Below are 14,527 nucleotides of genomic sequence, written 5' to 3'. Positions count from 1 at the left end.
TATAACAGCACAATATTGCTGGTATTATTTTCCTTCCCATTGTTTTAACATTCTAATACGTTTGGCTTTTCTGAACATAGCTCTGCACTGAGGTAGCTAGTCTATGCAATGTCTGCAGCTTGAAAACACCACATTCAGATCCATTATGGAAAGGTTAGAAAAATCTCCTTCCCATCTCCTGCACCTCCTTTATCCCAGAGAGGCAATCAAGGTAGGGTTGGCAAATCTAAGCATTTCTCTTGAGCTCCCACCATGATTACACATAGCATCAATTTACGAAGTTTTAGATTGAAGAGCAGAACATTTGCCTTTATCATGTCAGCACCCCATCAGTATTCAGGTTAAGCAATGTCCCAACCTGTTTATACAGCAAAGTAGCAAACTATCTAATTTGCATATTTAAATCTAATTATTACGTGTGGGGGTTGCGATGATCAGATCAGGTTGGGGCACTGCAGCCACGGGCACCATGGGACCCTGCAGGGGAGGGGGCTGTACATGCAGTGGCCTGGGGAGATCCAGCTGGGGCTGCCCAGGAAGAAGGGGCTTTGCTGCCTTTCCTAGGAGCAAGCAGTGGAGCCGCCTCCCCGCTTTCCATCCCAGGTATTTTCCTGACCGCATCCTCCTGCTCCCAGCCACGGGTGGGGCTGGGGGTTCCTGCTCAGCCTGGCATGGGCCTCTGTACCTGCTGTGCAGACAGCACCTTGCCAGGCACAACCATGGTGGTGAAAGCAGGACAGGGCGCACAGAGCCAGCTGCCTCCCTCCCAGGGCTGCCCCACTGCCCAGCTTTAACACCACACAACTGCTGGCAGCAGAAACAACCCAGCAGCCAACCCACTGCAACGCAGTACCAGACCACAGCCCGGTGGGTGGGAACCTCTGGCTAAGGACATTGGCAGTTCCTAAAACTAGCCCATTTAAGGAAAATGCAGGCGGTGGGGGGAGAAGGGAAGAGTTAAGGGAGGACACAGGAAGAAGGCTTCATGTTCTCCAGCATCACAAAGTAGCTCAGGACTTCTGATGCTGCAATCCATCTTGAGGTACTATCAGGGCCAGGAGGGTTAGTTTGAACTACCCAGAGGTAGCTTAGGAGACTACAATGGCAGAACTGATTTGTTACACTAGTGCCATTTTCTCCACCTGGCTACAGCAAAATTATGGCAAAGGGAAATATAGGAACTATTCAAGTCACCCTTGACACGTATCATTATCTATTAAGAAATATTCCTGTTGAATATCTTGTTAACTCCAAGATTACCAACCTTTCTCTAAAAGGGTTTGCCGTAATGTCTTTGCAAGGAGTACTCGAACATTTGGAACTCTATCAGATGCCAAGTGCAGTAAATGTGGCAGTAGGTGCAGAGCAAACTGATCCATAGGCAGGCAGTCATCTTCAATGACAGTCTATAAGTAAAGAAGAAACTGCATTAGCTTTCAGTGATCCAGCAAAGACAGACTGCAAATTCCCATGCCTTAATAAATAATCAACAAAATTATTTATCATCTTTTTCTTCATAGATCTCCAAGTGCTTTACAATGATAATGTATTTAACATTCAAGCAGGAGGTCATACTTTATGATGCAAAATGGCTCTCTGAACTTCAAGCCCAATTAGAAAGTACTACCAATCAGTGTCAGTTATTTTACTATAAATTTGGTAACTTCTTATTGTGTTGTATTTTAACAGGAGAAGTTTATAACAACTTCACCTGCAATCAGGAATAAAACATGTTTTACTGCTTTGCTCAGTTCACAGAGTTATTGCCACCTAGCCTCTCTTTTATACATTTAGTCTTCCCTGTAAGTAGATGATGTGATAAGAACTGAATTATGCAAAGCAGTACACAGAAAGGGAATGGCAGTGCATTTTCAGGAGTTGCCATTACACACAGGCTGTCAACTGCCTACCCCTCCCTACTCAAAACACCCAGAACAATATTTAGTTCTGGGTGTGAGACCAACCTTCAGAAAATCATGCAAATGTTAAGTACACCTATCCTGATTTCATCTAGGTCCTTTAAAAAAACCACTCAAGACAGTAACCAAGTCTCCTGCTTAGCTGGTCTCCCAGTAAGGACTGAGAACCAGTTGCCACCCTGCCTCAAGCAAAAACGCATCTTAGAGACTCCGTAAGGCTCTCTCACCTTAAAGGTTCAAAGAATCAAGGAGACAGGTGTTACATCACCAAATATTTCAGCTTACACCCATATTTAAGCTTCTAAATCAAACTACAAGCCTCAGAGAAAATCCTGTGGGAGCCACCCTCTGGAGCCCACCTAACCAAACAATATCCAAACACTGCATCTTTGCCACCACTGGTCACGCCACCTTCACCTGCATTCAGTTCCCTCTCTATGGCTCTAAGCTGGCATCAACTGCAGCCTGTTTAGCTGATGTTATTTAGGCCAGCATCTAGGCAACCTGTACTACCTGGCTGCACAGACATAGTATTGGGTATATTCTTGCTGGCTAAAGGGGTCACCCAGCAAAATGATAAGTAGCTGCCAGCACCATTGTTATCACTAGCGAACACTTTTACTTCATGATGTTCCATGAAACAATTCCCAGAAGCACGTATGCTACCTGGCATTTTCTACATACATTTTTGTCCTGTACTCAACACCCCATTTTAACACACTGAAGTCACCAGGAAGCAGAGATGGCATTTAGATGGTGAATTGTAGGTATCCCTATAATGGAATTCACACTGCAAAAGAGACTGCGGAAATTGTGGCCTATTGTTAATTAATGCAGCTAACTTCTTTAGGTAGGGAGTTAGAGACTTGTTTCTATAGCATCCCCTGCTGACTTGCCGGTAGAGCAGCACTGAGCAGAGATGGTAGGAAATCTAATATCCAGGTTGAGAAAGGGCTTTCTGGTAACTATTTCCATGAACTTTAAGATGAAAGGCATGGGTATGAACTATAGCTGGTGCCTAAAGGATGCCAGTCACACATCCCCTAACCCCTTCAACCAAAGCAAAAAAAAAAAATCAAGCCTCTTACCTGGCAAATAAAGACAAAAGTTTGCCGACCAGACCACTTCTGGCATCTACAGAATTTTTCAACAAGTTCATTCATGAGGTCCACCATAAATGTTGGTGTTGAAGCCATATATAGCTTTTTTACCATTTCACTAACCTATAAGGAATATTATTAATATATAAATACAAAAATAATTCCCATCACCACTTTGAGATACAAGATTTATATTAATTTTTAGCTCATACCAATTTATAGGAAATCCAACGAACAGACGAAACCTTGTCTGCACAGAGGTTGACAGCAATAGGTCTCAAATAGTCATAGACATCTCTGGCACTGTACAGATCTAGAAGCAAGATAAGCTGTCTAAAAGGAAAACAAAGCAAGAGGTACAATTAAGTTAAAATTTACATGAAAGATAATTGCATTACAGGGAACCCTCACTATTCGCAGATTCGAGTATTTGCAGATTCAAATATTCGCAGTACACTGTGCCAATGGGGTGGGTCAGGGCGAGCACCGCCGCAGCTCCCTCTGGCATTGCAGCAAGCTTCTGCCTCTGCGTAAGAAGGCACAGAGCACTGCACCGGGCAGGGGAGGGTAGAGCGGAGAACAGAACTGGGTGGGTATAGGGGGACGGCAGAGCCAGGCGAGCGGAGAGTGAGCACCAGGGATGAGGAGGGAGGCGGCAGTGACATCTTCTCCCCCACAGTAAGCCACAGTCAGTCCCCAGGCACTGCGGGGGATCCCCACACTTCGAGCTTCTCATGGGGGGGGCGCCGCTGTGGAGTCTGACAGGGAGCCCCATCAGTATTAATGGATTTCGCCACTCAGGGATCTCCAGAATGGATCCCCCAGGCATGGCAAGGGTCTCCTGTACTTGAAGGTGCATGTGTGTAGTGAGGCTTACTGCTTATGTGTACACATTGTTTGGTCCACTGTAACCATTTCACCTGTCCACTTCTACCCTTCAGTTAGCAAAGCTAAATGGCAGTGATTTCTCCCTAAATAAAACAGGTGGTACTTACCATGGAATAGAGTGAACAGATGAAAGTTACAGTTGCACCACGTTAAATTCCTCCCATTCCTCTTTTCAATCCATGCATTGTTTTAGCCAGTCACAGCCTTACTGTATTCTTTGGCTTTGTTCTGAAGTTGCCATTTAACAGTCCTTCAGTAGTATGACTGCAGTAGTGCAATTATGTGATAACCACCACTTAAGCACACATTCTCATTTTAATTTTTTCTCTGTTACATAGTAACTTCTCATCAGACTTGCACTAACTTTCAGCAAAACCAAAGATTTCTACTGCCTTAATAGGAGTTGGATTCTATCTAGTGGAACGATTTTTTATAGTAAAGTAAATAAATGGTTTGAAAGTACTAATGGAAAATATTTCTATTCAATTTGTTGTATAACAAGAGGCTAGATGGAAGAAGACAACAGTAAAGCCATAGTTGAAAACAAAACTGTAAAGCAGCCACTATAAAGATTGCTCTATGGCATTTGATGAAATGTAATTTGTTGATTCTATTTTAAAAAAAACCAAAACACAGCAGAAAAAGTTACCCCAACCGAAACCTCACGAGCAACATACTCAGCCAGCTCGGCTCGGAAACGCCAGTTCCTGCTGTTATCAGTCACTAAGAATTCCTGGAGTTGATAAAGATATTCTCGTCTTTTATCAGGATGAAGAAGCTGAAAATAAAAATAAGACCGTTCACCACAGTGCAGATTACAAGACTCAGTGTCAACAGATGGAAGGGCAGAAGGTAGGGTACAATGAACCCTTAGAAGTGTGAGCTTTTGTAGCCAACAACCTACTTCAGATGCTATCAGACCCATCAGCCAAAGCAGGTTGTTGCCTATAAAAGTTCATGCCTCTCTGACTGTTAATCTAAAGTGCTACCTTGCCCTACCTTCTGTTGACTTCAGACTAATTACTTAACTACCTCTCTGATAACGAATGGACCATGAGCAAGGTGTTTACTATATATCACAAGGCATCCACAGATCGAAAATTACCCTTTAGCTGAAAATAAGTATAATCCCTGTAGAACAAATTCTGTCACAGAAAATTAAGGTTGGAAGAGACCTCAGGGGTCATCTAGTCCAACCTCCTGCTCAAAGCAGGATCATCCCTAACTAGCTCATCCGAACAAAGGCTTTGTGTAGCTCGGTCTTAAAAACCTCCAAGAATGGAGATTCCACCACCTCTCTAAGTAACCTGTTCCACAGTTTTACTACCCTCCTAGTGAGAAGTTTTTCTTAATATCTAACCTAAACTTCTCTTGCTGCAATTTGAGACCATTGCTCCTTATTCTATTATCCACCACCACTAAGGACAGTCCACTTTCATACTAAAATCAATAAAACTACATGGCATATTACGAGACAGAATTTACCCTGTATCTGCTTGTATTATGCAAAACATGTTAGTGCTTATTTTCAATCCATTATAAGTTATGTATTTCAAATCTAAAGAATGGTGTTCAGTACAGATGTTTTTTAGAGGTTAAGAAGAAAAGCACAGAGCCTGATACCATGAGAAACTCAATTCAATTCAGTTACTCAGAAAGACAAAGTCAGAAAGAGAAGAGTACCACAAAGCTCTTGTAAGACTTGCTTTGATGTTAACCGGGCATCTGGTTGGATTCCTATAAGGAATCATAATTGTGTGATCTATAGATATAAATTTACGAAGGCAAAACAAGCGTCACTAAGAGCATAATTTAAATTTTGCCCAAAGTCAAATGTGAGACCTACCTTCAGAAAATCGTGCAAATGCTTAAGTACACCTATCCTGACTTCGTCTAGGTCCTTTAAAAAACCATTGAAGACAGGAACCAAGTCTCCTGCTGTGAGCTGGTCTCCCAGGATGACTGCAAGCTCATGTATTGAGAAAGCTAACGTCCTTCGAACTTTCCACTGGGAGGGGGGCAAAAAAAAAAAAAAAAAAGACACAAATAACTATATTTGGGAGAATTTAACTTCAAGTTTAGAGCTTGTCTGTGTCATCCAGGATGATGCAGTACAAGCCATTAAAAAGACAGCATTACCAAAAACAAAGCACATGCATTTAAAAATAAAATAAGATTAAAAAGAGACATGAATGGGATGGGTCAAGGTTTATTTTTATTGCACCTGCCTATCAAGGAAGGACACTTTAAAAGGGGGAAAAAAGTAAAAAAAGGGTTTGGATATAATTTTATTCTCAAGTCAAATGTCTCTTACACTGACAGAGCATTTTATAATTCCTATATGCAAGTTCAAAACAGGAGTTGGGAAGTTTTATTACATGGGGGTGGGGGAGCATGACAATTCCAGGAGTCTGACTTGAGAGACAGACAAACAGACATGCTCAAAGACAGACATAGTCAAAATGCTAATGATGGCAGAATGAAGTGATAAGCCACAGATGTGCTAATGTAGGAGAAACGGTGGGGGAACAAATAGGAAGGAAACTGGTAGGCCAAGGTGTTAAACAGATTGGCTGGAGAAGGTCTAAGAGGACCTCCAAAAACACATACAGAACATAATAAGGTTATCTGTATTGAGAATAACAAGGCAGAGTGGGTAAAAATCAGCTTTTTTTTTTAAAATAAAAAAATTGGATTTTTTTGTTTAAATCAGACATTTTTTTTACTTAATCATATTTATTTTTTGTTAAGATGCTTTTAAAAAATAAACATATATAATTTAAGATATATTAAAGCTCAAAGACATCATCATGGAATAGGGATTATACATTCTAATTATACACCACTGAGACAGTATTTTCATGTAAACTTTTAAGAAGTTTTATCAATAGGTCACAACAGGCCATGGACTGTATTAGGGGCCTGATCTTATGGGGTTCCCAGAGGGTCCTCTATAGATTAGTAAAAAATTAAAGAAAACCACTCTACCCATGGGACTCAGCGCTCAGTCTAGAAGATCCCATTTAGCATCTCTGTGATGGTTAGTTTCAGTTCTCAAACTGTGGATTTGTCTACAGAGATTATACGTGGACAAGGTTCTCTGGGTAGATGTCTTTTATTAGACCAACTAAATAGTTGGAAAAATTGTTCTTTGCAAGCTTTGGGGCACAAATGCCCTTCTTCAGGCACAGGGAACGTTTATTGTCTCCAGAAATAACATCCTTGTTAACACCAGTATATGGGGATGAGAGATAACAGACCTGATTACCCACCCATTAGCCCTACGAATTTGTATACCAAATTCCTGCGAATTTGCATACGCACAGTCAAGCCCTTACCTTTCTCTAAAAGTGCAAAGTTTCAAGAAGTTAAACAAACAGAAGATATCAAACAAGAATACACTTTTTACTTTTAGAATACACTTTTAAGAAAACAATGCTTAAATCACTGACCAGTGATTCTAATCAAATCCACCCTGAGAGGCAGTAGCATGTACAACTGCTATTCTGTACAACTGCTGTGCAGGGTGAGGTGTATTGCCACTTCTACTGTAGCAGCAATTATTAGGCCGGCCTACAACAAGGCCGGCCTACATACATAGTTCCAAAACCCAGAGAATATACAGTTTCCTCAGAGTCTTGCAAATGTCAATTGTTACTGGAAGATGAATTCCTAGATGTTGAGACGTTTACAGTCAAGAGATGGAAACAGAGGGGAGGACCAAAGCAGGCCCCCAACAACCATGGAGGAACAAGTTTTATGAGCGACACAAAAGCAAACCCCAGAATACAGAATGGCATGATCATCTTAGGCTTTAGATCTAAAAGACCTGGACATATTAAATAAATAAAGAACAGTGCCCTTGGAACATCAGCCCTATTGTCTCTCTGCAAGTTTGTATACATACAGTCAAGCCCCACAGCCAAGCCCTTACCTTTCTCTAAAAGTACACCGTTTCAAGAAGTTAAATAAATAAAAGGATCTCAAACAACAAGAATGCATTACAGTAAAATCTCTGTTATGCAACATTTAACTAACCAGAATACTTAATTAACCAGCATTTTAGTGGTGGGATGCACACAGCGCCATATCGCACCACTTTTCTGCCTGCTGCGCTCCTCTGAGGGTATCCACATAGGGTACCTAACTGTGCATGCCCTTCCCCCTGCTACAGCAGCCTGCAGCCAGGCTGCCGTAGCATTTGGGGTGGCTGACTATTATGGCATTCCCCACTCATGCCAGATAACAGAGATTTTACTGTATCTGTAGAAAATGATGATTAAATTGAGGCTTCCTGACCAGTGACTTAAATCATAATTTAAGCAGGTTTGATTTATATCAAATCCGCCCTGTGACAAGGTAAATCTGCATAGAGATTTGGGCTAATTCTAAACCCTTTCTTTAACTCAAAAGAAGGTAATATAATGAGACATCTAGGGGGATAAGAGAGGCAAGAAAGACAGGTTCTTTGCTAGTGTGAGCTGATCTGCTAGTCATTCGAATTACAACAATACTGAATCTTAAAGCCTGCTCTCTGGGTTCTGTAATTTACAAAGCAGAAAAGGAGAGAACGTATTCTACCATACTCTGGAGTGGTGTAAAGAGACTTACAAAGACTTTCCTATTAGGCAGCCAACATGTTATTTCCACAAACTGTAACAAATACTCCATCTCAAGGAACAGAACAAGCATGCTATCTTGCTCAATTAAGAACCATGAGGGTTATAGTTTTTACATGGCTGTATTTTGGAGGAAAAAAAACAAGTCATCTCTGTGCTTTAAAGGAACTTTTTCTATGTCCTCAAAGGTAAGAGGAACGAGGATTCTTGCGAAGATAAAAATCTCATAGTAATTTGCTTCTGAAAATGACCTGTTCTAGGGAGTTGCCCCCTTTAGTGTGGGGGTCTATGGGAAGAAAAAAAGCCAAGGTGTGCAAGGTTGGTCTAGAGGTCCAGTGTTCCCCTCTGTAAAGCGTTCCAGAGCCAAGCTCATGTGTAAAAGGTGGCTGTCCTGGGAACTAGCCTGTCATTCCTAGAGCTGAAAGGGAGAGTGCCACACGAGGAAATCTCAATTGTTGGTATAGATTGACCAGGAATCGGGGATGGTTCCCTAACTGTAATAGGAACTATAGCCAAAATATTTGGGATCAGTCAGTTGGAAAAGAGCACCAGGGGGCATGAGCCAGGCTAGACAGTAAGGTTGTTTGAGGCAGTTAAACAAAGAAGCTGAATTATGAGATTTCAGAGCTGATGGATGGTACAGAGTTTAAAAAGGCTGGGGAACAACTGATGTTGTTTCTGAAACCTGTAAAGTCAGGGTAGAAGACAGGGCTAGAGCATCAGCTTTGATGACTACATGCCACAGAGAAGTTAAATCATGCTTCAGATGCTTGTCCTTTGGTTTCCTACGCACTTGAGGAAACTATCTCCAAAACTAAGCTGTGACTTGGGTGTTAAAGAAGCTTCTGAGCCTCAGTGGGATCCACATAAGGGCTGCTGCCAGGGCCAGGACAAATGTCCCCCTGCCCTGGCAGCAGGGATCTCCTAGGCTGTGAAATACCTTCTCAAAGAACCACAGGACAGCGATCTCCCCCTGGAGCCTTCAGTGGACCTGCACGTGCCGGATAACTTCTCTGGCACTAATGCAAAGGATGATCTTCTTGAAATAGAATTTCAATCCACTAAAGATCTGTGCTCAACCCAGTCCTGAGCAACAGGGTCAGAAGGCAACTCCATAAATTCATCCAGGATATGAACGCAGAGTCCTTTTGAGCCTGAGAAGTGAAATATTTGCAAAGAAAACACTTCCAAGGGATAAGGGACTTCCCTACACAAGAAAGGTGCTAAGGCAGTCATATTCCTGTTGCACAAGAAATATATGTTGAAATCAGTTGATCAAAGCAAACCATGCTGATTGTAACAGAGAAGAGTGATCAGAGTGAGGAGAAAAATGGAACTGCACTCAGCTAGAAAAGCCAAGTAACATAATCCAGGAGAATCTCAGGTATTGTGAAGGGGTGGGGGGAAGGTGGGTAACAACACTGGACAAAAAAACCAGAACTAGAAAGGTACAAAATACTTTCTGACGTGTAAAAAGATAAACACATTCAAAACGATGATTGTAGGGAAAGCATGCAGTCTGGAACAAACTACAGAAGCTCTGTCTTCAGCCAAGGTGGCTCAGGGGAAACAGAAAGCTCACTATTATCTTATGAACTCTGCTTGAAGCATGGGGATGTGAAAGGTCTGTGTGGTAGTATGAGATCAACTAGGGTAAAAAAAAATTTAGACCTTGAGTTCTAAAGGCACATATGCAACATATGCATTCATAGCAGGCTGTACACTTGTAGGAGAGTACTTTTTAAAAACACTTTGCAGGTACCATCTACAGTTTTAAAGCAATTTATAATTACACATACTTAACCCTAATTCATTGATGCAGTTTTAGTTCATATAATATGTGCAGCAGATTCAACATAATGTGTGTGGAAGATTCAAGACAGCTCTACAGTGATTAAACTTTACTCATAGTAAGAGTACCACTTCTCAAAATTACTAAACATCAGTGCTAAATACGGAAGGTAGGCATTAAAAAAATGCCAACACTACAAAAACACTGTAATATAAGTTTACATGCAGTTTATTTTCAAAGTTTCTGAGTTAAAAGGACTTACTTACCTGCATGTCAGATGCTAATGTCTCATAGGTGTCTTTCAAACAGTGCCAGTTCTGCCTACCTAAAGTAAGTGCCACACCCGGAAGGCTATAAGCACAATGTTTAGCAATCTCAGTATCAACTGTTTGTGCACGAGACGGATCTGTCATGGATAAATACTGATCTAGCAAGGCTTGAGGTACAACATCCTAGAATGAGAGCAGAATTTAATTTCCACAAGGTTCCAGTTACATATATAAAAAGTATGCATGCATGTTCTTCAAAGGATAATTTTTATCACCTATGTAATACTGTTAAAACTACTTATAGATTAAGAATGCAAATAAATGTTTAATTCATAAAAGATTATATACTGTATATTAAAAACACACAACATTTTAAAAATATTTTCTTAAAATGCTATCAATCCAGAAAAATTACTGAAAACAGAGGATTATTCTCTGAAAATACACGCACATTATAAATGAGTAAGTTTGTCTATTTGCCAAAAAGTCAAAATTGTTCATGTGCATGTGTATGGGAGTGGGGAAAAGGGGGGGGGGGAAGAATTTCAACATGCTGTAGTAACTTCAGAAAATAAAGTAAGAAAGCATCTGTTAAATTGGCAAGATGCTTGCTAATATCACGTCATGGTATTAATCGATAATACTTTTTCTAAACCTATGCAGTATCCTTTTTTCAGAGCACCATAAACACAATACTACAAATTCACATTACCATGCAATACCAGGCAAGTCTGGTATATGCATTTACAGCTTGGCAGAAAATAACCCAAAAAACCTAGTTTTCACAAGCAGCTTCAACAACAAAAAATTCAACCAGCACTATATGTGATTAACAGAAAAATATGCAGCAAACCACTGGCAGAGAAAAGAAAAACAGCTTTTACTACCAACTATATAAAAATTATACCACCTCCCAGACCTCTTCTACTCTCATTTTTAAACTGGAATAGACACTTACCTCTAGAGGTATTCAAGAAAGATTATACAGTGACTTTCCAAAAAGTTTTTTACATCCTCTGAAAACTGCAAAATATACCCATGGACTACACAGGCTAAGATTGTTCAAACAATACCACTTCCACTTTTTAGATGCATAATGAAAAAACATCCTTTACCTGTACTTTTGATTTTCTTTCCTCTTCAGGGCTAAAACTGCTATTGGTACTCAAGTCTGAATCATTATGAATATATGGGAGAGCGGAACCCATGTTCTGCGTATACGAGAGAGGACAAGGTTCACTTACAAAAAGGGATGTTCAAGGTTTATACAAACTGAAATTATCACAAAGCTTCACACTTTATCGGGGAGGAGAGGGAAGGCTAGGTTTGCTTCAGGATTCCAGCTATGCATTTTTTGTAGCAAAAGGATTTAATAAAATGTTGCTATGTATTTATATCAGAAAAATCACACAAATATGTCTTGTACTTAGAGTGAATGATGAGAAAGTTTCTGATAGTCCTGGGTTGCTGGGAGCATTCATTCTAGTCCCAAACCAGTTCTCCTAGGAAAATGCCATCTCCACAATTAAGATAAAACCTAGTTGCGTGGTAGAGCTGCAGCATGCTAACAATCTTCATAACCTAGGCCCAAGGTATGGAGCACCGTGAAGACAAGGACTGAGATATTGAGCCAGATTCAAAATTCTATGGGAAGTGAAAGACATTTGATACACTCATGGTAGCTGGCATCATGCCTACCATTAACACAGCTTTCTGAGTTTTCCCAATTCCCGAAGGCTTTTATTTGCCTAGATAGAAAGCATTTATGTAGCCTAGGGAAGCAACAAATGCATGCACAATCAACAGCTGGGTCACTGTTCACCAGAATGGGATGAATCTCCTAGTTAATCAAAAGACTGTGCAAAGAACAATGCAATGCAAGTTGTCAGTGTTCACAAGGAATAATCCAAGAGTACTCCTAAACTATGGACTGAATAAACCAACTGTGCATCCATAACCTCAAACACAGAAGCTTAAAATATGTCTACAAACTCTTTCAAATGCTTTCTTCTTCCCACCACCATTATCTGTTTTCAGCTTCATCCAGCTATTTTTCTTCCATGAGCTAATTTAATCCAAACTCAGGTTCATGATTCACAAGATAAAACCAGAGATGTTAAATAGGAATCCATACCATCTAGCAAGAGGTACTTTATGTCTATCAAGAGATGCCTTGAATCTTAAAAGGTTGAGAACCACTGAATATGGTACTGCTAGAACTGGTAGCATGTAGATGTTGAAAAGGACCAGAGACAAAACTGATTCTCATGGATGCCACAACTGGTGTGAAGAGTAGAAATATGAGTAGAAATCTAAATAGCATACAATAAAACCTTAACAGCATTGAAATCTGCTGCACAGGGCCTTGGCCAACCAGCTAGCTACCTACCTGCTTGATATTTTAAAAAAAGCCTTCTTCAAAAAACCTGACCAGACACCTGTAACAGCACAAAACCTGGCTGTTTCAGAACACAATTATACTGGATGGAGCTGGGAAAGGGGAAGGAATGAGAAAAGCAGAAACAAGTAAAAATTTAGAAATTGTGTTTCATGGTAGTATCATCCCATACACACTAGAACAGCGTTTCTCAACCTGTGGGTATGAAAGGGTCACAAACAAACTTTAAAAATGGATTCTCTTTTAAAGGAGAAAAAACACAGGAAACCATGGCTTTTCCCTTGCAGGCTGGCAAAGTTCCTGCCTATAAGGGGCTACTTGGAGCTACCCATGCCCACACTGCGGGGCTAGGGTCTGGAGGCAGTGGGCAGCGGGTCAAGAGTGAGAGGCACTGGGTCAGCATTGGCCATTGATGTTTACAAATTGGTCCCGATACAAAAAAAGGTTGAGAACCACTGTTCCCACAGGGCCTCAGGATCTGATTATCTCCTGCGCAGAACAGTACGGTATGCTACTGCTGGGTGCAATAAAACAAAGCGTCTCTTTCTCAAAAAAAAAAAAGGAGCAACTAACATTAAAAAGAGCTTTTTGCCTCTGACAAGACTATTTCACTGCAGAAAAACGAGAGCAACATTGAATTGCCTCAAAACGGTAAAACAACAGAAGTGAGGTTTAGACTTAAGGAATCCAGTGACTGTTACACACAAATAAAGAACGCTGGAGAATAAACTTAATGCAATAGGCAGAGCTGCAAAATCAGCAGACAAAAAACTGGACATCATGTCAGCATTAGATGTAAAGAGTTACACCTCAAAACAGTGCAAAATTCAGCTCTTACTGGTGCTCTGAACTGAGGTGGCTGACTCATCTAAAAAACACACAGGTATGTTTCTTACCTCAACAGTGTCACTAATCAAAGGCACAGTATCATCCTGAATTAGTTTACTATTTAGTTGGTCTTTGACATCCAGGTCATTTTGTGAGTACATTCCTTTGCCAATTCCTGATGTTTCTTCCTGAGGGTCAAGACTGGATGCTCGGAGTGCAGCTGAGAGGACTTCCACTTGTGCTATACAAAAAAAATACATTAACTGCTTCACAAAGAATTGTTCACACAGCTAGCAATGGCAAATGCACAGCAAATCTCTGAGAATTTTATTTTTGATTTATGAAATAAACAGAGGGAAATTGAAAACTTCCCAATCAGATAACCTGTGGAGAGTCCCAGGTTATCTGATTCCATCCTACAGGAACCTGGAAAGATGAGACAGTCACATGCTGGACCTGCCTACACCTCAAAAGATAAAACAGAACTGAGAAAGGAGAGTAACTATCCCTGATGCAGGAAACCCAGAAGGGATTAACTGCTGTCAGGACAGTATCTGTTCAGAACCTTTTAAATAAAGCTAAGATAAATAAAAATGTGACAAGTAGCTCCAGGGCTAGGTACTACCTTAGCAATAGGCAAAACACTATTTTATTATCAGCTTTCATGGAATGACAACTGCCAGTAAGGAGTAGGAGTACCCTGACTCTTTAGAT

General features: G+C 40.7%; 1 protein-coding gene across 5 annotated transcripts in view; it reads right to left on the bottom strand.

Annotated features, from left to right (window-relative positions):
• Positions 1–14,527, bottom strand: part of PPP4R1 (protein phosphatase 4 regulatory subunit 1) — a 72,985-nt gene that overhangs the window by 1,453 nt on the left and 57,005 nt on the right. For all 5 annotated transcript variants that reach the window (XM_090039676.1, XM_090039677.1, XM_090039680.1 and 2 more), the window contains 8 exons: positions 13,882–14,054; positions 11,703–11,798; positions 10,585–10,770; positions 5,754–5,915; positions 4,585–4,685; positions 3,232–3,352; positions 3,008–3,142; positions 1,265–1,406 (listed from right to left, as the gene is read on the bottom strand). In XM_090039676.1, coding sequence (XP_089895802.1) covers positions 1,265–1,406; positions 3,008–3,142; positions 3,232–3,352; positions 4,585–4,685; positions 5,754–5,915; positions 10,585–10,770; positions 11,703–11,798; positions 13,882–14,054 — 1,116 coding nt within the window. The remainder of the gene's footprint in view (positions 1–1,264; positions 1,407–3,007; positions 3,143–3,231; positions 3,353–4,584; positions 4,686–5,753; positions 5,916–10,584; positions 10,771–11,702; positions 11,799–13,881; positions 14,055–14,527) is intronic.

Source organism: Crocodylus siamensis, chromosome 3 (genome assembly GCF_052110815.1).
Source record: "Crocodylus siamensis isolate JL-2025a chromosome 3, ASM5211081v1, whole genome shotgun sequence".
Classification (NCBI taxonomy): Eukaryota; Metazoa; Chordata; order Crocodylia; family Crocodylidae; genus Crocodylus; species Crocodylus siamensis.
The sequence above is the reverse complement of the archived record's forward strand: the minus strand, read 5'-3'. Positions and strand labels throughout refer to the sequence as shown.